We start from the raw sequence: 27,537 nt of genomic DNA on the forward strand, positions 1-27,537 counted from the left end.
ATATATATATATATATATATATATATATATATATATCATAATATTTCATTTAATCTCATAATCTATTGATATGAGAAGATATCTGCTAATTATATTTAATATATTACAATGACAAAAATATATACATATATTGAATTATTGAAAGTAAATAATATGCACGGTTTAATCAATTTATATATACATATATATATATATATATATATATATATATATATTTAACTATATGCTATAAATTGTATGCAAATATAACTATCATTGTTGTCATTGATACGTTTTACCATATTAATATTTTTATTTTACTACAATTATTGGATAATTTTTTCAACTCATCAGAACTATTCAAAATTTGTGTAGATGTATTTACATGTATTACATATGTGTGTGTGTGTGTGTGTGTGTGTGTGTGTCTAAAACAGATCGATTAATCTAGAATTTGCTTACCAGCATGTTTCCGTATTTGATAATACTGATAATAATGGTGTTTCTTTATTATACCATTTTGAAATTAGTTTCATCGCTATATCGATAGTATCACCTGAAAAAAAAAAAAAAAATATTGCAGATTTTGCGCAAGAAACCTTTAAAAAAAGTAGTTAAACAAATATTTACTATTTTATTTCTATTTGTTTCTAAACACATTCATTATTTCTAATAATACTTTATGTAATACTTTATATTTATATTATTTTTTAAATACTTTTCTATATTTGAGTCAAGAATTCATTAATTTCAATATTAAATGTTAATATAAATTCATTAATATTAATATTAATATAAAATAAAATTTGACATATGTAATATTTTGATTCTGATTATCATCAAGAGAAGTCGAAGTGAATAACGTAGATGCGTTTAGAGAAATTAATAGTAAAAAAATGAAGATATATTTACTAGTAAAGTAGGAGCATTTAATGTCGTGTTCGTAAACAATTGTTAAAAACCTACATACCTTTCGGCTCTACCGGATAAAGCTTCGTGGAAAAGGTGAACGGCTGTTCGACTTCATGAAATATCCTATTATTAATCTCGGTTGTATTGAACTTAGTTCTTTGGACTAGCGATTTCTCGAGGGCATTCAGGAAGAGCTCCCATCTGGGCTTGAAATAATCCGCCATCACTCCCGACCATTGTTTATTCGCGTAATCTCTGATCTCGCCGTTTGGGCCCCATAGGGTGATCTGATTTCTCGCATTGTATTCATAGGATTGCCTTTCCTTCTCGTCGATGGCCAAATCTTTTGCTTCAAATAACCAAGTACCTAGCAGGAAATTACTTCCCGACGCTAGAATAGACTCGAGATCGTCGAAAAGTTCCAGCAAAGCGCTCGCGGATGATCTATAAAATATTAATTATACAATAATAATATTATGCGCAAACTATTAAAAATATTATTTTAACCATCTTTTTTTTATCTTCAATTTTATAGATTTTTATTTTACTTAATATGAGGCAGATAAAAATTAATAATGTCATATGCATGATGTAAAATGTACACTCACTGAAAGGCAGTAATATTCTTTTTTTTATAAGAATCTAATACAACCGTATATAAATCATCAGCTATTAGTTGGAGAGCCTGTCTAGTTATATCGACCACGTCATGTCTGTAAAGAGTATTGTTTCCACTATCGTATCTCGCTTTTAAGAATATATCCCACATACAATAGAAATCTCTTCGGTTATACCAAACCTATATATGAAAACAAATCGTTTTATGCCATAATTTATTATTTTAATACGTAATATAATTATAATATAACACATTTTTTATCTAAATAATTAAATTTTATATTTTTATCTATTTTTTTTTTTTATTGTGTATTTCATTATATTTATGTACATTAAGCTTTTGTATAATTATCTATCTGGTATATTAGAAGAAATATATTTATGGAAAATTAGTAGAAATATACTTATGGAAAATACTCTATCGATCCATATGTATCAATCACAATTTTTAATATATGTATATACCCATGATGAAATATTTAAACTTGGCCGTCTGGTAATGACGTAATGTCCTCTGATTTTTTGTGCGCCGATATAATTATAAACTGTTCTGCCAAGGTATTGCCAAGAAATCATCGTATAATCATTCCACCTGCCATATCTTCGAACAGCATAACTTTGGAACCTATCGATCAAGGATTTTTTCTTATATTAATTTAAATAATTAAACGATCTTTAAATTAACGAGCTCTTGATGTAACTTTGTACAAGCCCACCCTGTTGATAGATTATCGAGACACGGTAAAGCTTTACGACGATAGTTCCTTCGAAAAAAATCTGCCATTGCACATCGGAATGTGCATATAGGAATTGCATGAGGCATTGCATTCTCACCAAGCATCAAGGTCGACGGGCTTGTGACTATATGCCATCTCATTCATCAACTCGTAAATCACGTAGTTCTGATTGATGCCCTCGGGTGTCAGTCCGGTTCCCACCATCGTACTGCCATTCATATTTCTACCTTCAAACGTGCGCTAGAGAAAGAATAGACTAAATATCCCACAACTTATGTTCTACTTAACTCGCCATCTTAATTAAAGGTAACAGAATTCTCATCATTATTGAAAAATTTGCAAAGAAACTGAAATTAAGATTTGATAAAGTATCGTAGATTAAAAATTAAAAATTAAAAAGGCTTCCATCAAACTGTAGTTCGATCAAGTAATGTTTTTTACGCATAAGGAATTATTAATTTTCTAATATTATATTAAGAGAGAGGGAGAGAAAGAGAGAGAGAGATACAGATCGTTAAAAATCAAAATACATTATAACCATTGTTTTTGGAAAAAATTAATATTTTGGGAGTAACTAATTTGGTAAAAATTATTTAAAAAAATCAGATTTGCTACTAATTATAAGAAACTATATTCTTCACATTGCGATAATCTCATCTGGCGTGCTAAGTGTTATAACAAAAAAAAAAAAAAAATCGAACACTTAGTTTTTATCGAAGAGAGGAACGACTTAAAAAAAAACTACAGATTTTGTACATACTTGATTAATGATTTCTGCGGATCCAAACATTCCCAAGGTACCACCAAAGTTGTGTAGCATACACCAGATAAATGGTTGACCATAATATGATTCTAGTCGGCTGTATTGTGGAAATTGTTCTGATTGCAAATCTAATATCAACATTCGTCCCTGCGCATATATGCGATTAATTTTAACATAATATTTTGAAATAAAATGCGTGATTTATGATTATTATGCTATATATTGGCATATAGATTATTTTTTTTATTCAGAGTATTCAGAGAAAATATATATTTAATAGTATTATTTTTTGTGTTCTCACAGGATCTACTTTTTGTATTTTTAATATGATTAGCAAACACATTAAAGTGATACGTTAAATTAATTATATCAATTATGAATATTTTATAAATTTGTGAGAACAAAATATACGAGAGAAATATTTCTATTTTGTCGTTTTGTAGAAGATTATTTGTTTCTGTATTATAATTATCATGTTTGCATGAACGAAGCACGATCAATATTTTTTCTATTAATAATTCAAGCTTACCGTAGGTACCGAGGTCAGAAAGGATTTCACTCTAGGCTTCGTCCAGAACTTGAAATCGTGCACGAATAGCCAAGCTTGCATCAACCTTGAAAAATCGCATATGATTTATTTTATTTTATTTAATAATTATATATTATGTAATTTAAATACAAAATATTCTGAATCCTAAAATAATCTAATTATAAATGGCAATATATATTGAACTATTTGTCTTGAATCAGTTTCCATTAATCTGCTTACCATATTGCTTTAGAATCGACTGCATTCATAGCCGCGAAAACTGCTTGGCCGATGTTTCTCAAATAAATAAGTTCAGTGCTACCGGGCTCGTTCTCGTTAAAAGTATCGCAACTGTAAATGTGATCGGTACCAAATTCGTCGATATACTGCAGCAATAAAATATTCCTGTCTCGTTAGTTGTCTCTATCGGAATTGTTTTAACTTACCATTCTTAAGAACCTTTCTCCAATGATGCGAAATAGTAGATCCGTCGGTTCTAACAAATAAGGACTGAAAACGAAGATTTATTTCTACTTAAATTTATGATGATTAAATACAATTTTATTTCGAATATACTTCTATGGCAAATATGCAATATCTACTCTTTTATCTATATATTTTCGATGCTTCTGTTACTTGTATTTATATTTTATAAATCATTGCAGCACACAAAATACGGATTTTATATTGTATGACTAGTTACTTTTAAGATTATTATTGGAGGAGAATAGGAATAGAAAAGACGAGATATATAATTAGATTAATTTTTACCATACCAACAATATTTGTCTTCGAACTTGTTCCAAGGATCGATCTTCGTCATATTGGCGTTTGGAAAGAGTCTAGCGAAAGCTCGTGGCACATGACCAGCGAAAGCTGGTAGTACTGGAATGATTCCGAGATCCCTCATTCTTCGAAGAATTTGATGTTGTAGACGTATGGTGCGATTATGCCAATTTGTTGATAACGATCCGCCAAAGCCACGAATATTGCCCATCCTTACCCTGAAGTATCGCAATAAATATATTCTGCATAAAAGATTCCAGAAATTAAAAATAGATGGATACACTTCCGACCAAAGAATACTATACCAAGGTAAGAAAGCAGGACCCCCTAAATGCTCATCGATCTCTTCCTTTGTGAGATTCAATTCTTGATACAGTCTTTGCCAGATGGCTTCTTGCGCGGTAAAAGCAAGGGCAAGATTGATCCCATTAAGAGCCATCCAATCGATATTCCTCTCCCATTGCTCCCATTGCCACCAGGTCGAGCTATAACCCACAGTGCACACATTCTGATAATATCTGAATCTGAAAAATGATGAAATACTGTAAATATGTGCACTGTCGTAAAACCAGATATCAAATTATCGAATCACGAAGTTTTACACGTGTCATATCACCTGTCGTTCGATGTAATTTTAACTTGAACATTTGGTAATGTCTTAGGCAGAGTAATCTGTGTACCGTCCCACGATATATGAACATTGCAATAGTGCTTCAAATAAAAATGCAAACCCCACGTGATGGCCACTCCGGAAGTACCACGAATTTCAATTTCACCTAGATGATTTTTTCTTATCTGTGAGAAAAGAAATAAATTGGAGTATCGGAGTATTTCTCTGTGTAAGTAAGTATTTACATTACACATAACAAACACATAATTGTACTCGAGAGTAAATGTTACACCTTGAAAGTATCTTTGCCAACGGGACCTAAATTGCTGTCCAGCATCATAATAAATAATTTAGATGTCTCTTTGCCTAGTAGTCTTTCCGCGACATCTTTAGCTGCCTTCGTCTGAACTTCCGGCGAGGTGTGTGATTTTATATGGCCCAAAGTACTCTGAAACGCTACTAATACTTTCAGTCGTTATTAGATTTAGAGTGCATTTTGCGGGAAGAGTCAACAAATTATTGTGAATCATGGATAAGGAATGCTAAACCTGATTGAATTTATTAATTTGCGTGTAATTTTACTATTTTTTGTAGAAAATTAAGAAAAAAATGTGTAGAATCAGAATTTTTTTGGTTTGAACAAAATAACATTATATTACACCTTAAGAATTTTTTACAAACAATTTTTCTGACACGTGACGCCTTTTTTTAAGTAAATTTTTAACAATTATATCATTTTTTTTACTGTACATTATTTTGATAACGTGTAAAGCAATCGAGTTTCTAATAGGCTTAATCAATAGCTTGAGTTCGTATGATAAAAAGTATTTTAACAAAAGAAGTGTTTTTATTTTAACTCTACATATTTTATAACTAATATAAATTTATTAACTTAACTAACATAATATTATATTACATTCTTTGAGCTCTCTTTTTAATAGTATACATATGTTCTTAAATAATACGTTTTTTTTTACATTTATTTTTGTTTATATAGTTAAATACAATGCATCTATTATACTTATGATGAATACTTAATAATGAAAAACAACTATTTTGTCGGAGGATTTGTAATTAATAGTAAATTTTTTATTTCGCACTTTACACTATAATCTCTCGGTTCGTAGAACAATTAAAGCAAACGTAAGCACACTTTATATAATTCAAACTCAATTTATTGATCAAGCCTAATAAGAATTCGATTACTTCATGTTATTGAGGTCCGATTAATCTCGCCGACTCGTGTATAGATCATTGTTGTTGCGCATGATTTAACGCGAGACATTATCGTCTCTTGATATTTTAATGACATATTTTAAACAGTTTTATATTTGTTTTATTTTATAAAAAAAAAGAACAAATTTCATTAATTTTACTCACCATCCGACTTGTGACATTGACTAGACGACACGAGCAGTCCAAATATTATAATAAATAATTGTAACCGTGATGCTGCACTAGCATCCATCCTGATAAGCTTCGGCACGACGACTGACGTACATAAAAGTAGAAAGATAGGAAGAGTGCAATTGTGTATGTTAAAGCTTATCCCTACTCCTGCTTCTTATCTAATCAAACCAACCGTCAATGATTGTCGACGATACAATTACAGTCATGAAACAGTCGCAATGCGGCCACTAAACTCAGGACTACCATGTAATTCCAGACTCCCATGTAATTTTGCATGATTAACATTTATGGTGTCTTCTGAAATATATTCCCCGATGAAAGAAAATTTCAGAAAACTTATTTATTTCAGTATCTTATTTGGTGTGCCATAATCTAATTAAAAACAATATTTTTATAAATATTATTAAATAATGCAATATTATAATACTATTTTCATGTGATTTATTTCTGTTAAGTGGCATAATTAAATTATCAATATGAGATGAATTATCAATATAAATTATCAATATGAAATTATCGATATAAGATTTGACAAAAAATGAAGAATAGATTTATATTACAAAATTTCAGTATAACGATTAAAAAGCGTATGAAACATCGGAATAATATATACATAATTATCGTATATTGCTACAGGATGCATAATTATTTCTTTCAAAATTCGACTTAAGATATAATTATCTATTCTTTATAATAATTCTTTGTGAATGGATTGCTACTGATTGATTTTGCCTTAATAAGATTAATTTATTATTAATTATTTTCCTATTTAAGGATATGTGATTAATTGTCTTCGTAATTGACAGAACGTAAAAGTTGTAAATCCTTGTGTGTGGAAAATAGTTGGCTCAAAGCAGGAATATAGTAATCAGGATAAGTGTCAATGTCTTTTTGCGCTGTTTCCAGAGAATCACCTCCCGTACCGACGAGGAGCTTCTTAAATCCACACATGGAGGCAAACCTCATATCTTGATCAACCCTAAGTTCATATATACGAATTAATACAGCGTTTTCTTTCACGAGACCGATGTTCAAATAATGATATAAATGAATAACACACACACACACACACACACATATGTGTATATATATATATATATATATATATATATATATATATATATATATATATATAATTGTATATATATTTTAAGAATTTAATATGAATAACGTAAATTTATCAAAAAAAAAAAAAAAAAATATAATAAATTTTATTATTGTGTTTACTCACGTGTCACCAATGAACAAACATCTTTGTGGATCGGTCACGTTGCATGTATCTAAAATGTAATCTTTTAAAGTTTGGCTAGGTTTGCCACATAGAATCGGCTTTCTTCCGCTTTGTGCGCTGATAAGGTGCACCAACGGTCCAGGACCTGGATTAAAGGAAAAAAAAAAGAATATATATATAAATTAAAAAATATTCCCTTTAAAAATATTTTTTATGGCAAATCTATTTGTATGATTCTTGTATTTCGTTATACGTAATAAAAATTCTCGTGTATAATATTACTCTTTTATGTATAATATTAATTACTTATTTCTTTATGAATATATGAGACGCTTTTTTATGTTAAAGGACATATAAATAATAAGTAATGTAAATATTATAAAGGTGTGTGTTTACATTCTTTATAATAACGGTTTTAACATATTCACCCAAGATCCTTTTTTTGGAAGGTACTGATTCTACATGTATCCAGTTTTCCACTGTCCCTGCTATGTACAATACGTCCTTACGTTGGAGGCATGATATGGCTAAAGCCAATTTTGACCAATTGCACTTACTATCAAAATCATAAATTACAGCTTTAACGGATGGTCGGTCCAAGACGTCCTTTACAGTCGCAGCTATTTTTTTATCGTAAACTTTTGGCTATGTAATGAAAATTTAATTTAATTTATTGTCGTGAATTTCGTGTAAACTTTTATTCAAACTCAAAATTTTCGGATTGATAAGAAGTTATCTTTAAAATTAATTTTTATGTTGAGGGAATATTATTTGCATAAAACTTATTATTTGTTACGGAAAAATTCGGAAAAGAGATATTTATTTATTTACTCACTTCCTCTTCTATTTGTATTCCCGCTTGTTTCAAAGCTTTCTGCGATTCATTCGAAACGATAGCGAGAACTTTGTCGTGAAAATCAATCTTATTCAAATACCAGATAATCACTTTAATGATATTAATCACATGGTCCTGTAACGTTAATCATTATTTTTCGACAATTCTAAAAATACTAGTTAAGATATTTTTTTTTTCATTATATTAGTATATGTCGCTTATATTTATATATTAATAATATTACTCTTGCATGATATAACAGTCTTGATATATATATGTTATCAACGACTTACTGAGAATAATGAATTGAATATTTATCTGTTATTAATAATAAAATTGAGATAATATACAGTGCATTTTAAATGTGTGTTTTAATTTTTTTACTATTATTATTAGAACTATTACAATTTTATTATTTTTATTATTATTATTAGTACTATTATAATTTATATATTAGATTATGTTATATAGTACATTATTGAATTATATTACATAGATTAATTATGAATGTAAACGCTAATTGCGTATAAGAATATAAATTATAAAAATTTACTTTTATGATATTTATATCTCAAACTTTCAAAAACCATAGACAAACTACAGGTTATTTGTTTAATAGAAAGATTGGTAATAAGAGAAAGATTAATTAATTAATCTAAATACCGTATACACGAACAAAATGATTATCGGACCGGATAAAATACAAAAAAGAAAACATATATTGCATACTCACTGGATTCAAATATAAGCTACCACATCGAGCTCTATCGCAATAAGTTTGATCCGCATTCTCGGTATTATTCGTTACCAAATATATCTTCTTTCCCAATTTTTGCAATATCGCTAAAGATTCAAAAGCGCCTTCGATAAGATGACTAAGTTGCCACACGACTCCTGAAAAATATATATTATTGCAATTTTGTGCGCAACTTCATATTAAAGAGAAGATATAATTATAGATTTATATTTATGTAATAGCGATTTAAAACTCCTTTTACATTTAAAATTCCTTTTTTATGGAATATATTTATCATACATGTTTTATACATTTTAGTTAAATATTTAGAATATCTATATTTTTATGACGATATTTTTATAACATATAAAAGAAAAAAAATTCAAGTTTATTTCGAAAGAAAACGAATATTATGATAAAACAGAAATTTTAGTCGTTTTCTTTTTATATTTGAAGCTTATTCACATTTTAATCTTTACATGTTGACTTTAAAATAATTAATGACTTAATAGAAAAAATTGCATTTATGCGAAAAAAATGAAAAGATATAAAATTTATGTATCTACAAGTGTGTGCATATTTCGACTAACAATAAATAAATAAATAAATAAATATTCTCTTCATACATTATTTATTACTTCTGAATTGATAATTCAGAATCATGATTATTGCATGCACAAACAAAACCATTCAATACATCTTCTTTCTATAAAATTATCATAACAAACGCTCATTATACAGATATTATCAGCTTTTTCAAGAATCTTCAAAAGTAAGTAAAGTATAAGTAAAGTGGTGTAAAACGATCAATTTGGCTCACAAGCTCGTGCATTAGATCAGATAATAAAAAATATTCTATTTAATACGGAATATATTAAAATTTAACAATTAAGAGATTTTTTTAAATATTTTATTGCTTAATTAATGGATTGGTTGTGATAAAGAAGCTTGGCGCGATCGCGATAACTTTGGCTCCTCGAAATATAAGAAATCTTCGGAGGCATTTTTGATGAGGAATACGGAAAATAATAAACGAAATTCTGGCATCAATATAGTTTGCAAGATTATAATAATATGAATATTTTGTCAAATTTAAATGTCAACAAGAGAAAAAATTAACAAAAAATATTTCGTTGAAGAAATTATAAGAAACAACTAAAACAAACAACGAAAACAACTAAACAAAACATCGTGATATTTTTTTTATTATCTACGTACATTTAATAGAACGTACTTTATATTCATTTATTTATGTATAGTAGATTAATGATGTCTGAAAATTACTCGTAGATATAACTCGTAGAAATTCTTTTTTGTTAATAACTTTTTAATAATCAAAATGGTATTTTTTTACTCGTGTTCCTCAAAAATACCTTCGGCAACCATTTACATTTCGAGAGAATTTTAAGAATTTACATTTCAAAATTAAAAATGTGATTGTCCCAGGAAGTTGATTTTTAAATTCTACGATACTAATTATTTTTGCAAAGATTTTTAAAAAGTATTTAATTTATTAATTAATTAACACAATAATATAGAAATAAGAAAGAATATAACTCACGCAGCGTAAATAACTTTCAAATATAAAAAAAAAATATTTAAATAAAATCTCTTATTTATCACAATATTCATCAGAATTAAATAATTTTTTCCTCGTACATTTTTTGTAAAGATTATAAAGAAATATTATTAAAATAGCAGACATTTCAAATGTTCAAATTATGTGAAACAACCTATATATCATAGTTTTAAAAAAAAAAATATATATATATATATATATATATATATATATATATATATAAAATCTTTATAATATTTTTGAATTATTATCTTATAATTAACGTCGTATTAAACTTTTTTATATTTTACAAAACAATTTTTGATCTCTGAAATATATCATGTAAACAATGAGGGGCGTTAGATAAAAAGCACGAAAAATAGAAAGTAAATATTTTCGTTGATTGTAACTCACCGTCGATGTCGGATAGAACTGTGTCGAAAGAGGTTAAAAATTCCTGCAATTTTTCAGCCGAAAATTTGCTAAGATCTTTAGTCTTTGACATGATAAGCTGACTTTTTAAGTACGTTCGACAATGACGTCTTCTCTAAAGTTCCTCCGATTATAGCTTTTCCAATGCGTATCTTATTTCGTGCGCGATACGAGACTTTCTGACTCGGTCAAACTTTCGGAGACTGCTTTTAAAGGTGGTACGTTACATTATCTAAACGATTATCACGGCGTAAATGTAAAGGAGATTGAGTATTCAATAACTTCGCAGACGTCTAAAGATTAATCGAATATTTATAAGTTGTTATTGTTTTTTTATTAAAATTTAAAATTTATTAAATTTATCTATCTGACATCAGATTACATAAATCTTTTGAATGTCAGTAATTAATTTCTTTTACGTACTAGTTTTATTCCTTGTAGTAGCGATGCTCTACGGACGATATAAACTTTGATATGCCAGACGAAATAAACATATATTTAAAGTAGTTATTTCGCAACAGTAGTTATTTTGCAATCCAACATTTTATATTTTGAGTTAAAACATCCGACTACTGACTACCGATTGCCTTGGCAATAGCGTATATAGAATATTCAAAAGTTCGCGTGCTTCCATTTGTTTTTGTTTAACTTTAAGTGAACAACAAGGATAAAATGATATCAGGAGGTCTTTCTATTATTTATTTCTAAAACTAAACAGTCAATAATTTCGGTTTCTTTTTTTAATGTAATTCCCAAAATGTCCTTGTATTATTTTCTGATTACTTTCTTGTTATTTTTTCTAATTATTAAAATTTAAAATAAAAGTTATTGTACACTTTACGTATAAAAAGTGTAATTATTGATAGCGCTTATTTCGGGATGGTCAATTATTTCTAAGTTGTACAAACGTAGATACCACATTTATTACGTATAATATATAATTAAATTTTTTTATTTTTTATATTTAAATTATATAACGTATAATTAAATTTTCAAACTTTCTTGTTAATTGTAATTTGCGAGATACCTTAAGGAACATATTGAGAACATGCTGAGAATTGTTGACATAAGATTTAACTGAGATAACAAAAAAGATGAAAAAACATATTTTATAGATGTTCGTTATATCTACGTTTTTATAAGTGATAATGTATTTGAAAAATACAAATTTTCTTCGTAAATATTGTCACAAGAATAATGTAGTTTCTATTACTATGAGTACATAACAAAGAAATCTAAATGTATTTTGTATATTGAAATATTGATGGAATTTTTATATAGAGTGTTCGGCAACTGATGAGACAAAATTTAAGAAGTGTATACATTCTACATATCTACATGATAAGACGAAAATTAAGAGCAACAAAATTGCGATAGAGACTTCGTTTTTTAATTATAAATGTTTGACAATTTGCAATGAAAGTTGCCTGAAGCATGGCAATCTTTTAGCGTGCGTATGTCTGGCTGATTTTCAAAACGTAAGATGGAACTTTTACAGAAAAATCGAATATCTACAATAGAATGGAAGGCATTTATTATAATATTATTCTGTGATTCCTGGAATCGTGAAAAAAAAACGGAAAAGTACGTTGAAAATAAAAGACAGAAAAGAATCAGACATAGCCTTCGCACGCCAGATATCGGCAATTTGTCGTGCTTCAAGTATCTTTCATGCGAGTTGTGAAACATTTATAATTGAAAAACGAAGCCTCCACCGCAATTCTATTATTCTTGATTTTTGTTTTGTTTTATTTTATTTTATTTTGTTTTATTTTATCATGTAGAATCACTCCTTATATTTTATAACCAAACACCTTGTATAACCATATACACCCTATATAAAATTGATATTATTATATAATAAAAAAATGATTGTTACTGTTTAGAGGTAAGGTAAGTCAACACTAATGATGATCGAACGCTCTTGTGGGTTAATAGAATTTCAATTTATTAAGTTTCTTTTCCTTATAACGCCATCAGTGTCTTGATTCTCATTTACAAAGGTATTATATAGCCATAATAACTAATAATAAGTAATTTAATAATAATCGTAATTGTGTAATAATCAGTGATTAATAATAATAATGACAATTGATGATGATGATAAAATAATATTAATATAATAATAATGTAATAATAATAATATAATAATTGATATAATAATAATAATAATAATAATAATAATAGTAATAATAATAATAATAATCAATGGCGATATACATTATAGACAATCGCATCGTACATTTAATCATCGTCTTCATCGTCACGCAACATACAGAAATCATCATCAATTTTGTCCGTTTATTTTTTTCTTCGAACTTTTGACGAAAGAAGGAAAATATTTTGTATTCACACATATAGGGATAAGAGAAATGACTAAATGACAAAATTATTTATCTATAACCCTGACTAGACAAGATGAATTTCCCATTATACTTCTATACGCGCGGCGCGATTCGCACAGCAATTCATAATAGGCTATCGGATTAACATTGTACACATGGGGACAGATATGTCTTTTCACATGAACTTGCATGCGTATCGGCGCATATCCGACACACGTGCATTCTTTCAATATTCATATGTCAAACTGTAAACGTCAGTCACGTTCTCCCGTTGCTTCGAACGAGCGTTGCCGTTTTTCGAATAATTAACAATTATTATACGAATATTGAAAGAAAAAGCACGATATGCCTCCTCATACGAACATGTGTTCTGAATTATTATAAACAATACAATATTATTATAATAATAAAGCGGCGATAAATCATTCATGATATTGGATAAACGTGTAAATTTATATGAGAAGATATATCTGTTCTCGTATGTACACGTACATAGAAACATTCGTCGTACAACAAGCGTGGTAGCACAGAGAATCTCGTCATGATCGATGGATCGATTAAAGATATTTTATATAATAAGGATTCTCTAAGATATTCCCGAAATGTTTAATTATCTATGTAAAATTATATAAGGAGAATTCGTAATATGTGTGACCTCTTTAACGATGAAGAGGGAACACAAGAAAGCAATGAAATAAGTTTTATATATATTATTCATATTGTTAAATATTCTATCTAACTGTTTGATAGATTAAGTTAATGAATAAAAAGTTTGCAAGTATATCTTTTCGTTTCTCTTGGAATCTTTTTTAAATCTAAATTATTGACATGTATGAAATATATTTTAATATATATTCATAAATAATATAGTATTATACTTGCAATTTTTGATGCAAATTACTTTATCTATGACTGGGGTTATAATTAATATTTCAACGATAAATTTTATCGCAAAAAAATTGCATATTTGCCAATCGAGCCTGAAAATACTACATTTTTGCAAGACAATATATTTTTCTATTAAAATAATGAAACGATGATAATAAAAGAGAACTGATTGACTTAACCGCATATAGTATAAGTTGGAAATAATGAAACTCTCTCTTTTTATATTATTTTAATACTGCATCTATAAATCTCGATGAATATTTTTCTCATCGATCGGCAACAATCACGACATACTCTCTTATAAGATTCCCAGTATTTTGCGAATCCACACACATACACACACACATAAAATTTTCATTTTTTATGAAAATCTAGCACATCAAACTCACGACTGTGTCCTGCCAATGCAGTTACGCGATGGCCATTCTAAATGACCGGGAACATTTTGTTCGCACGAAAAAACTCGTGTGACGTAGCGTGGGGGGAGATGGGAGAAGGGAGGAAGCTTGATAGATCGATTAACTGATAAAATTTTTCATTAATGATATGACGAATAATTTTTATCGGCACGATCGAACTAATCATAAATGTAAAGATCATTTCGTCGTAATCACATAATCGCATATGTATTGTATTGTTCTTGAATTTTTTATAATAGAAAATATTTATATATGCACAAATTGCCTATAATTAAATAATACAATTTAAAATAAATATAATTATTTATATTGACAGCTTAATAATTCAAATGCTCTATTTCAATTATAATTCAATTCGTAATGAAGTTTATCTTTTTTTGAAAACATTACCCTTTATTATATTTTCATTAAAATATGTTTTTACCAATTGTATTTTTAAAAGGAATCAATTTCAAGTATTATATTATTGAGATAGGGTGCACCTATATAAAATTGATGCAGACATGGCTTGTCTTCAAATATTGTTTTTATTTATATAATTGTCTATGATGATGACCATGGTGACTTTTTGATATACAGACTATAAAACAACAATGCATGTGCTATTTTGCTTTACACGGGGTGGAGGGTGAATCTTTGCAATATTTAAAAAGAAGAATTATATATATATCTGCCTAATACAAGGATTTATATTTTATACATTATATTTTTCTAGTGGAATAATCGGTTAAAGTTTTCTATTGAGTTGTGCAAAATTTATAGTAGATATATTTTTATTGATCTTTTTGCATACGTTTCCTGGTAATTACATTTCAAATTGTATTTTTTGTAATACCGTCTTAACAAAAGAATAGTATTGCTACATAAATAAATTATTTGCATATTTTTTAAAAAATAGGGATTAAAGATCTTAATAAAGAAACGAAAATATGAAAGTTTACAGTAATTTTAGCAATATAAGCGATTATGCATACACATATATAATACGTATAATTGTTTATTATATATTTACCGATCATTCTATTAATTTTTATTGTTTTATTGATATCAATTTTTATCGTGCAACTGAGATTTTGACTTTTAACTTACTATGTTTAGGTACTGCGTAGACTAAATCATCATAAATTTAAAAAAATAAGATGTAGATTTTCAATTTGTACTCATACATCTCGATTATTACTAAAGAAATTTAAGACTTTAAAATCTGGGTATTCTACTCTGAAGGTATCTGAAGGATATTTTATCATTCTAGATAGAAAATATGAAAATGCCTAACAGCGGAATAATAATTAGTGCAAGCAAAAGATAATTCATCATATTTTTGCATATGATGTGCTGCCAAATCAATATAAAACTTGTTCTTAATGAATTACGCAGTAAAACTCTTAACATTTGTTGAACTATTAAAATACACGAGCTCCGCGATGACAGCTGCTCGCTATACAAAGTAAGCATTGTGTCCAATCAGTATTGAAAAAGGGACAACAATGAGTTGGCTCGATTTTATATATTCTTTTCAGGAAAGGAATAAAATAGCATATTAATAATTCTAGTCAGCATTATTTAAGTTCGTTTCACATATTGCCTTCTCAAAAAAATTTTTTTTTTTTTTGTATTTTGAGCTATTAACATTCAACACGAAATCTTTTAAAGGTCTAATGTAATAAGATTTTTCAAGCTTGAATTATTAATCTTAAAACGGTAGTAGAGGATATTAATAAAATTTTTATATACATACAGCTATATTATATAAATAAATTTTAATGAAATAATAAGCCGTGCTTTCTGTGTGATATTTGCATAAATCATATTAGTGATAATATAATTTCAACTTATATAAATAATGTCATGATCTAACCGAAAATATATTAGTATATAATAATTGAACGTTTAAGAATGAATCATATTGTTGCCTGTAAAATTTACAAAATGTAAATACCGTGAAGCGACAATATTGTATTATATCGATCTGCTTCCCTTTCCTTCTCGAGGAGACGATTACGATCGTTTTCTATATACCCTGCTCAATTTTAACTTAATACGAAAAGCGGCGATATATTAGACCCGGCAGTGACGATAATGCCAACCACTACTACTTAGTAGTGTAAATAGTAGTCGAAGTAATCTCGCTGTATAATAGGTGATACGATTATCCCTTATATCGTCAGAATAATGACAGGATATAACATCCATGTTTTTCTAAGAGTGTTAGACAAAGTTAATGTGAGAGAAAAGTGAACGAGGATATAATAGTTCCCGATAGTCGATTTCCTCGTGTTTCAACAAGCGCTTACTACTAATAGTCGTTGTAGTAGTTATCTTTGGTACTGCTTTAGAGAGGCGCATCATCAATAATCAAATGCGCGCACGCGCACGCATGTAATAGATGAGATACAGATTAGATACAGTTATGTAATTACGACCGTTTTCGATTACTATCAGTACTTGACAATCTTGACTCTCAAGACTGTTACTGATTGCATAGAGCTTATTTCGTAATCGTGATAATGTTATTTGCATTAACAATAATGTTAAACATGTGAGGCACGCACAAGCTTCCAATGAACTGCGCGAATGATTAAAGTTCAAGACTGAAGATTATGACAGGATGACAGATGAACGGCTCGGAGTGTCTCTCCTTGAAACATATCTTCTTAATTCGTACACACAAAACCGATCCACTTGAGAGAATCCGTCTTCGTCTAATTCTCTTTAATTCTTAAAGTGAATGAGTTATAAAATATTTTGTTTGATTTTTATGTTAATGATTATAGCCAAAGATTGCGTTTTATGTAGAAGATATTTTTGTAGAAATTGAGGAATTTTTGGAAACCGATCTATTGACTTTTTACAGATGTATTAAAAAGTAATTCGTGAAGATATTCATGTTCAGGGTTAAATTTCGAGATATAGGGTAATGAACGAACATTATATAAAGATTTACCATGATGAATTTAGTTCTTCTGTCTATCGTCGTCTTGATCTTAAATATCGATCTACCTACCTGACTGATTTATTTGTCTAAAAATATCGCCTTACTAGATGGATTTATAAATTCCTAATCCGAAGAGGCCGATATAGTCTTAGATATATTTTTCAATATGAGGTCAATATTTGGTATAATTTTATAATCAAAATTATTATTCGATAGAACTAATTGACTCAAATGTTTGATTGATATTTTAATTTCAGAATATCTTACACTGATGATTCAATTGTCTCTTTTGTGGTATGAAGTTTTTCTTCAAAAAATTACATTTTTTTTTTTGTGACAGTAGATGAATCGAAATAATTTGTTCGCTATAAATAATTTGAACTGTTGATTATACAATTTTCATAAAATCCACTTTTGATTAATGATTATTACATATAAAGAATAAGGTCACGAAATCATTCGAAAAAGTCTTTTGAATGATGCACATTTTAGTTCTGGCAGCGAGACTTTCCTGGATCTCTTAGTTTATGGAGTAAAGAGCTAATGTACATTTTTCTTCGACAAGATCAATTTTTCTGTTGATTATTTATTGATTTTATTAAGAAAGTATGTAGCACTAATAGACTCATTGATCTTCATTGTTAATCTTGATTCATCGATAAACGCTTCGCTTGGCGCTTCGAAAATCGTTTGACGTTTATTTTTATATATCGATAATACATTAGGTTATATGTCTACTTAAATTGTACTTGAGTACTATATTCGAAGGGCATAAGGTAAAAAGGATAAAATCCATTATATATATATATAATTATAATTTACTTCGGAGATAATACTATATGAAATAAACTCACAATATGAAAGCCAATTACACGAAAACACAAAGGTTAATAGATTTTAAAATTAAATTTTTATTATATAAAATAACGTATATTTGATATGTTTAATAAATTATTTATTAATATTTAATTATATATATATATGTGTGTGAATGATATGAAGAAAGTTTGATAAACCTTGCGTAATTAAATGATGATACGATGAATCATAAGATAATAAACATATAAGCAATCTATAATTAAATAATATTATTAAATATTAAAAGAACATAATATTACGAATTATGGCATTAAATTACGCAAGTTCTTTAATCATGGCAGATATCTTGTATTGAAATTTACCATATAAACCCTACAAATTGATTTTATTATATGATTATTGAAACATAACTTTTTCACTCACTTTTTTTTTTACTTTTAATATAACTACAAGATAACGAGAAATGGACTTTAGTTCTTTTACCTGTGCCCTTTGCGATACTAAACGCCGGTCATATTCATCCTCACGCTATTCAAATCAGAAACATCGCGCCAAAAGGCACGATTAGGAAAAAATCGATTGAACACTGAAAGAATTTTCAAACGATTTTTACAAAAATGCAACACGGAACGGGCGAACGGAAAGAACGTTCTTGGATGTCGCCGCGCGAATAACATAGCATAACCATTTAAACCATCCTCCACTGTTCTTCCTTTTTCCCATCCTTTACTCTATTCGTGATTTAGTACGATTTACTTCTATTTTTGCTTATTCCGTTCGTAAATAATTAAAATCGTACGGTTAACCATTACTTATCTTCTCGCGCGCGTGCGCGCCTTCGAATACATGTATATGTGTGTGTGTGTGTTTAATTAATTATTATATGTTTTCACGCCCTTCCTAATATAATACTATAACATTACAGGACTATATACAATCAGAGTAACAGCGTTATTTTTATTGGTATTATTATTTTATATTAATAATATTTTATTAATATTATATGTTATAATTATTATAATTTTTTTTCTCACACACACGCATCTCTAATCTAATCCTTTTTTTTTTTTTCATTAGATCGGCACGCCCGCGTCGTGTTGCTCATTCATATATACGAAGTGCTTAAGGCGCAAAGTATATAACCCGTTATATCCTATTTTAAAATTTGTCACTAGGATGTGAAAGTTCGAGAGATTTTACCGTAGGCCTTCTCAAGCGGTTCCAGTTGTCTTATACGATGCACGTGCAATTACTTCGCGTACATTATTTTACTTAATACAAAAAAAAAAAAAAATAGGAATTAAAAGGGATTAAATCGGATCCTTTTTTTCATTTTATTATTTGCTTCATCGGGACAACTAGCCGAGCTTGATGCTATTAATTTAAGATTCGTCCAAGAAAGCTTCTTGCAAAATCTCGCAAAGGAGTGTTTGAAACAAGTAAAACTACCTATCTTATTTCTCCGACAAATCCATCAGTCTTTCATTGACTGTTCCAATTCCGAAAGAATTTGATTTGGGATATACATATAATGGATCACTTTAAGTTTTCCATGTGTTTGTGTGTGTGTCTGTTTCATACGTCGTTCTCAATTTTTCTCGGCTCAAATTTCTTCCTACTTTCAACACCATATCATTCAATAATCATATCATTTTTGCACATTTATTTTTTTCCTATTTTTTGTATCTTTCTTTCCTTCCATAAGAAACATAAATAGCTCTCACTTTTTTCCTTGCAAATTAAGAGAATTAAATAATAAATGCAAAACAAATACATATAATTTACATATATTTTAATATATGGCATAAAAGCATTTTTCATTTTTTCAAATAACTATTTTTAGTTTTGTAATAATTTTCAATTCTTTTCAACTATTTTATAAATAATTAGATAATTATTTGATAAATAAATAAGTTATAGACATATTTATAACAAAAGCCTGAACGAGAATAAAGATTAAAAAGAGCGCAAAAATAAAATGGTAAAAATATTATTAAATTAGATAATTAGAATATTAGAGATTGAACGCAGATTATTAAGGATACCAATTAGACCAATATGTGTGATTCTAAAATCTGTATATTATAATTTTTAATATCTATACGTTCCGATAAATTTAGCAATATGATCAATTAATCAATTATTGACATCACGTCACAAAAACTACATAGAGAATGCAAGAATTTCAATATATTTTTCAATGGTTTTTCTTGCAAAACAAAATCGATATTAAATAACTTATTTAGTTGTATAATGTCCTGTATTTTGTGTCTTACTTATAACAACATGATGATATGCAGTACTCCAAATTAGTTTCCAATTATTAGCATTTTCCAAAGGTTTCAAACATGCTGCCAATATGTATCTGTTGTCAATTTTATATAATCATAAATAATATAACTATTGGAAATTTTTGATTTAGTATTTTTTTTTTTTTTTACTTTTCAAACATTTCTTGAAAGTTTTCTAAATATTTTAACACATCATGATTAATATTTTATTATTTTATTACAAGTTACACAGCTGACACATTCGAGCCAGAGAAATAATGGCGACGCATTTTCCTATTATGAATTGTTTCTTTTTCTTTTCTCCTCACATAATTGTCCGTCTATCTACGAGACATGATGTCGCTTCAATCCAATTAGTCGAGTATAAATTAAGCGATGTTACTATTAAATTATTGCACATTGAATGAATAATTATTGTTGTCTTCAAATACTGCGCAATAGATTCTTTTTTCTTTTTCATGAATGCTAGTATATAACGGCCTGGAAATTTATTATGCCTTACATAATTATGAATTAACTTCATTTCCTTTTTTTTTTTTTCGTCCTTTTCTCCATTGTGTCTCCGTGTATACGCTCATACATATCCTCCGTACGTGTGTGTGTATATGTGTGTGTGTAAGTGTGTGTGTATAATGCGTGTATATGTATTTATATATAATTATAGAATATATATGCAGAGAGGATGTCCCGCATTTCTATCATATCTTCTTTCTGCAAATTAATAAACTTAGCGCTCATTTTTCTTGTTAATAATGACAGATTGATCAAGATAGTTTTCACATTTCACATATAAAAATTTTAGTTAATAAATATTTTAATTTTATATTTAATATTAAGTGGATTTATTTTAATAGAATAACAAAAATAATTTTGATATTTAATAATAAAGAATATAAAAATTTTTTCTAATTGATCAAAGAATTCTAAAATGAAAGATACTAGCGTGACACCTCGTATGCAAAATTTATTTATTTATTTATATATTTATATATAATATTATATATATATATATATATATATATATATATATATATATTAAAATTATATAATATATATAATATAAACAATATATATTTTTATATTATATATATATTTATATTATATTATATATGTTTCTCTCACATTAGTGCCTATTTATTGTTAGTTAAGGAGGAATGTAGTCGTAATGGTCGTGATGAGTTGAGTGAGATAAAGAAATCATTCGAGCCAGCCGATATATTCATCGTCCGATGTCCAACTGATAACTTTACAACGGCAAACGTTTATAAATTTTCAACACGAAAAAGTATCGTTTCCCTTCTCAGAGTTCAATGAGATTACGATTAGCTAGGCCTTTCTTCGTCGCGCTTACGGCTAAGATTATAAGTGGGCTATATAAATGTCCTCGTCGCGTTTCTCCTCATTTCCTCAGTTATCTCGATTATAATTAACATCGCTTAGGCTATTGCTCGCAGGCGAGTTGTAAATGCTTAACTTCTGATCTGATTAATTGTTTCGGTACTACGCTCGAATCGCGATATTATCAGGTATTTAAAATGCCCCTTCTATTGACAGCAACCAATTCGCGTTTACGCGTCGATGCGAATCGCGTGGATGTTCGCGTTTAAGATCTTGAGGAATTTTGATTGCTCTAACAATGTGTGTGAATGCGTAAAATGATGCGGCAGTGAATAATATATTAATGACGAAAACGCTAAAAAGAAAGAGGAGAACAAATGATATTTCAGAGAATAGATATACTTGTAAAATTATCGTTAACTCGTTATACATTAAATAAATAGCAATAAAAGAAGAGAAATTTTCCAGAGGAATTTTTATCGCACATATACGCGCAATCTTGTGATGAAATTCAATCTATGGTCACGCGTCTTGCTACAAAAATTATATATGCCTTATATTTAACTTTACAAGAATCAACACAAGAGGCTACACAAATGCCTTGCGAATGGGCGAAAATGCTGAAAAACCACAGTCTTCGTGAAACTTAGAGAGGATTAATTATTCAGCGCGGACAAGAACTTTTACAATTTGTCGATTCCGCGAATTTCAGGCCACAAAACGCATGTGGGGAAAAAGGTCTAGCTTAATATTCCGTCATACGGACGCGTTGGACATTGTTCCGTGAGGACAGGAAGAGCCTACAAAGAGCCGAATCTTTCTCGGTAATCTTTTAACTACGGTATGCAATGTATCTATAAAATACGCTCCTCCTATTGACATTAATTGCATTCAGCAGAAATAACTTTTGGGCAATCGTAAAAATAAGAACCGGGCTTCTTACCACCGCCGCACTTTCTTTAGTATCTTAACAGCGAACGATTACCACGTAATGATCTTAGTCAATTATAAAAATTATAAATTATGAATTATGAATGATATAAATTAGATACGGTTCCTTTTATCGCCACACTGTGAGTTACAAAGCCACCGTGTCGCCCTCGGCATCGCACTTCGACGCCACGTTCGAGCGCCGTGAATCGAGCATAGGTCCGTTTCCTGCAGGATCATTGAAGGATAATCGCGGGAAATCGAATCGAGCGGAATACCTATAAGATAGATAAGAATTCTCTCGAGGATTTAAGAGTCGCGCCTATCTCCTATTTAATCTTTAATGTACTCTCTCAAGCGTAACTATTTTTAATCGTCAGATACGCATGCTACGATGATTGTATATGCTCCGGGGCCTCATATCACTTATATTGTCGCGAGATACAATCCTTCAGTTATTTATTGATATTTCTAGCGTAGGTAGAGTCATCCGCGTTGTCATCGATCAATTGGTGATTTGACAATCGATTAGAGATATCAACGGATCCGCGGAAATATCGTTCATATATATTATTATACACGATAGAATATAATACATACTTTTACTTCTTTATTTTATATATATATATATATATATATATATATATATATATATATATATACGTCACTCTCTGTGCTTCCTTCCCCTTATCGGGAATCAATTCCTTACGACAAACATGTATATTGTCCCCTGCTTCTCCGTCCTTTACGTACATACATACAAGTTGTTTACGTTTAGCGGAACATCAACAATTTACTTTATAAGGCCCAAATATTGTGCGCTACTTGTTCAATCAAATACGCGAAAGAAGTTTCTTTTTTTTTTTTGTTTTTTCTTTTTTTTCTTTTTCTTTTTTTTTGTGAAATTGAATCTGCGCCCTCGGTTCGTTTGATCATGCTCGATCCACGGAGGGCGCGTGATCGCTTTGATCGATAATCAGTGCTGAAACACAAAGTTAAACAAAGTATAATTTAATTCATTAATTCGTAAAATAAAAGACATTTCTGTTTCGAAATTTTTTAAAATTTTATAGTTGCGTGGAGCTATTTCTGATCAATATAATGATTTATCGAGTAAGTTATGCTTTTCCATTAGTCATTACATATATGCGTCTTGTTACAATTTTGATGATTATAATGAAAATATAATGTATTGTTTGTATATGTGTAATAATTTTTTGCGTTCTATGTGACGAACTGAAAATATGAATTACAAAATTGATAATAATTCTTATCAATTTTATATATTATTTGCTACGTCTCTTATCTTACATCAAGTAATAAATAATATCAATACAATAATAATCATTTTTTTTAAATAACAATTTTTTTATTTGTAAAATAATAGTTATATGTAAGAAAAACAAATTACTTTGTAAATAAAATAAGTGATCATTTTTAAATGATTTTAAAGTATCGTTTTTAAATAATCATTGTATATTGTGTGACACATTATATGAGATTCACGAAAAATACGTCCATCTTTCTGACACACTCCTTTAGTCATTCTTATGTAAATATTTCATCTTATTAATTTTAATTTATTCACCAAACAAAATTCTTTTGCGTCGTTATAATAATAAAGAAGCTCTCCTAAAGGTAGTAAACAAATTTAAAAAATCAATATTATAATTTGTATGATAAGAAAATAATAAATATTTGTATACGCGAATATTACAAAAATAATATGAAAAGATGACAAAATGCATCAAAGATTTAACATTAGGAATCTGTATATTATATTTCGATCCGAATTTTTATATTTCAATTTTCAAATTAAAATCCACAAACATTTCTAATGTTTTATTCCAGCAGATAATTTAGATTGTCAAATAATATCGTTAATATAAATCGTTTTGTGCGAAAAATTTGTGAATTATAAACTGATAATATATCAAAGATAAATCTTTGATATGGAAGATTTTTGATCTAGAATTTATCTTCGCACTGATTATCTCTCGAAGCCATTAGCGCCGCGTCTCGACGCTCAGCTGGTGATGGCAACCAAGGCGAAGGTCACCGCAACTCGAGCGAGAGATTTAAGCGGAAAAGCATTCAGAACATTCTGAATTGATCTTGATAGTGTCAAAATCTTGACATGACTTTATCTATTCGATCGCAAACGATACAGTCAATTTCAGGATTAAAACCTGAAGCCTAGCGGGATTAGGTCCAAGGTCGTCGATGTAGATGCGTTGACGAGACATCTCTCCTCGGAATTATCAGACACGGAGACAGGCTCCGAAAACAGGAACAAATCTCCCTCGCAACAGCGCAATAACTCTCTCCTTGCGTCGAGTGTATCATTGATGATCCCGTTTCTTCTGTTCTTCAGCTTTTATTTCCCTCTTTCTGCCGACGGTAGACAATAGACGACGCGCTCGAACGACTATGAGAGATTCTCCAGGATTTTCCCTCTAGAATGCCTTGTGTCAGATTCGTCCTTTCCTATCTTCCTCTAGATCCACGGTCCTCAAGTGGCGTTATTGAGAACAATGGTCTTTTTGTTGTCTTTACGACGATCGACCAGCTGGCGAATTTGCGCGGAGATGCTCGTGGATGATCGATCAGCCTCCTCGATCGTTGGAGTAGCCAGGACCACCGCGAGAGTCGGCGATGATGACGCCAACGACGACAACGACGAGGAAGAGGAAGAAGCGGTGGCGACGCCGCGACGATCGACGGTATTCGTCGACTGGCTGCGTCGCGACGATGTCGATCTGTCATCGCTGGACGTCGCAAGCGGCGCCCTCGCCGTCGTCGCCGACGTTGTTGCGGATCGTCCTGACGCTGTCGACGACGTTGTCGAGTCTCTGACGAACTGCTGGTATCTCGTGGTCGACGATGCTTGTTGCTGTTGCGACCTAATGGCATAATAGGCGTCTCTCTGTTGAGCTCGTGACGTGGCCAAACCTGTTGTCTGATCCTGTCTGAGATCGTGAGGTTTTTCGTTGCTGATGTTGAAGGATGACGAGTAGTGCGAGGACGACGAGACGGGGGAGGTGGTGCTCGTGACGGTGGTAGTGATGGTGCGTGTAGTGCCGGATGTGCCGGTGACCGTTGGTAGAGCTGCTTTCGGTGTACCGTTGACCAACGACTGGACCGCAGAGTCCGATGGATGACGTACGAAAGACTCAGGAGCAGGGACTGGAGGCCGTTGCTGCTTGTCGTCACCCAGATCGCCAGCGCAGCCGTAATCGTAGCTGCAGCAAAGCTGCCCGTCCTACGAAGAGGTTCGTGGGAGATTGGGTTAGCCACGGCGGAGGGAATTAGAAGGCTTTTCGTTGTCGATTTGATTCGCCGACTTCGGGTTGGAAAGTCTTGATTGACGTGACGTACGAGAAAGAACGCGATAGCATAATGAATATAAAGTCGAAGATAAAGAATGCAAATATATGAGAGAAAAAAATGAGTACGAGCTTGCTTATCAAGAGTGAGCTTGATCGAGAGAGAGAGTGTTCTAAAAAAATAGAATATATTTATTTATTACTTGGAGTTCTTTTTTGCGATAATGTAATATTATTTCAATTAATATTAATATATTTTCTAATTTTTGTCTATTTTGACATTTAATGTATACATAATATAATATTTCCTGCATTCTTCTTTCAATAATATTACAATTTTTTTTTAAATTTAATTATTTTTACGTAAAGAAATTTTTATTTTTTAATAACATTGAAGAAAAATGATTAAATGCGCATTCAATAATAGCACAATATTTTATTTTTCTCATATTTTGAACAGATTACTTCTCATATCTTATATTTTTCTAAATATTGAAAAGAAAGAACGCTAGTAAAAATGATTTAAAGTTTAAATATCAGTCGATTATTCTCGCAATCGATTGTCCAAGGCGGGCCAAGACTTTCCGACCTGCAGTGGAGAGACAGGTTGTTCACAACACATAGTATGTAATTCATTGTTTCGTAGAACAATACCGCATCATTTCCGCCGTGGCGAGAATAATAAACCAAGAATTCGTGCAAGAATTCGACCCCCGGTTTTACTTTCCTTTAAACTTTCCTTGCGATGTCCCTCGCACCCGTACCGATGGCGCCCTTTTCTTTCGGCAAAGAGACGACTTGTAAGTGGTTACGATCACAATTACAATAACTGTAAGGACACTCATGCTGACATTCGAAGGGGGGAGGGGCAAAACAATGAATTTCCATAATATGTCTTTGATACCTGGCGACAAATCTCTAAGTTTTCTACTACTTTCTGCTACGATTCTAGCGAGATACCTTTCTACATAATATGCATATAAATACTTGCACATTACGTTATTAATATAAAATTATACTTGACAATTAAATATTTCGATAACAAATTTTAATTTGAACAATAAATTCTGAGATTATTTCTTTCTTATTTATTCCATTAATTTTTATCTT

The 27,537-nt window shown here is 29.7% G+C and overlaps 3 protein-coding genes and 1 long non-coding RNA gene across 5 annotated transcripts in view; 1 reads left to right on the forward strand and 3 right to left on the reverse strand.

The window, feature by feature from the left end:
- Window positions 1–27,537, forward strand: part of LOC126856416 (uncharacterized) — a 158,581-nt gene that overhangs the window by 73,208 nt on the left and 57,836 nt on the right. The window lies entirely within an intron of this gene.
- On the reverse strand, window positions 273–6,565 carry LOC126856365 (alpha-N-acetylglucosaminidase). Its single transcript, XM_050604805.1, has 15 exons — window positions 6,517–6,565; window positions 6,315–6,425; window positions 5,227–5,390; window positions 4,941–5,119; window positions 4,630–4,848; window positions 4,315–4,542; window positions 3,985–4,048; window positions 3,779–3,924; window positions 3,539–3,623; window positions 3,007–3,156; window positions 2,344–2,486; window positions 1,975–2,134; window positions 1,500–1,690; window positions 950–1,335; window positions 273–535 (listed from the first exon to the last, which is right to left on the reverse strand). The coding sequence occupies exons 1-15, from the start codon at window positions 6,548–6,550 to the stop codon at window positions 438–440; spliced, it is 2,358 nt and encodes a 785-aa protein (XP_050460762.1). The 5' UTR covers window positions 6,551–6,565; the 3' UTR covers window positions 273–437.
- LOC126856393 (chronophin-like) lies at window positions 6,948–11,418 on the reverse strand. Its single transcript, XM_050604855.1, has 6 exons — window positions 11,119–11,418; window positions 9,144–9,304; window positions 8,411–8,545; window positions 8,004–8,220; window positions 7,576–7,720; window positions 6,948–7,323 (listed from the first exon to the last, which is right to left on the reverse strand). The coding sequence occupies exons 1-6, from the start codon at window positions 11,207–11,209 to the stop codon at window positions 7,128–7,130; spliced, it is 945 nt and encodes a 314-aa protein (XP_050460812.1). The 5' UTR covers window positions 11,210–11,418; the 3' UTR covers window positions 6,948–7,127.
- LOC126856362 (protein kinase C-binding protein NELL1-like) overlaps window positions 23,946–27,537 on the reverse strand; it is a 64,866-nt gene continuing 61,274 nt past the window's right edge. For both annotated transcript variants that reach the window (XM_050604802.1, XM_050604801.1), the window contains one exon: window positions 23,946–26,363. In XM_050604802.1, the coding sequence (XP_050460759.1) occupies window positions 25,614–26,363 (750 nt within the window). In that variant the 3' untranslated portion in view covers window positions 23,946–25,613. The remainder of the gene's footprint in view (window positions 26,364–27,537) is intronic.

Source organism: Cataglyphis hispanica, chromosome 18 (genome assembly GCF_021464435.1).
Source record: "Cataglyphis hispanica isolate Lineage 1 chromosome 18, ULB_Chis1_1.0, whole genome shotgun sequence".
Lineage (NCBI taxonomy): Eukaryota > Metazoa > Arthropoda > Insecta > Hymenoptera > Formicidae > Cataglyphis > Cataglyphis hispanica.

Coding starts and splice junctions, on each gene's coding strand:
- LOC126856365 (XM_050604805.1), bottom strand. CDS start 6,550: ATGACTGTAATTGTATCGTCGACAATCATTGACG. Junction 6,426..6,516: donor ATCGTCGACAATCATTGACG/GTTGGTTTGATT, acceptor TATGTACGTCAG/TCGTCGTGCCGAAGCTTATC. Junction 536..949: donor TTATCCGGTAGAGCCGAAAG/GTATGTAGGTTT, acceptor TTTTTTTTTCAG/GTGATACTATCGATATAGCG.
- LOC126856393 (XM_050604855.1), bottom strand. CDS start 11,209: ATGTCAAAGACTAAAGATCTTAGCAAATTTTCGGCTGAAAAATTGCAG. Junction 9,305..11,118: donor AGTTCTATCCGACATCGACG/GTGAGTTACAAT, acceptor TATATTTTTCAG/GAGTCGTGTGGCAACTTAGT. Junction 8,221..8,410: donor GAATACAAATAGAAGAGGAA/GTGAGTAAATAA, acceptor TTCATTACATAG/CCAAAAGTTTACGATAAAAA.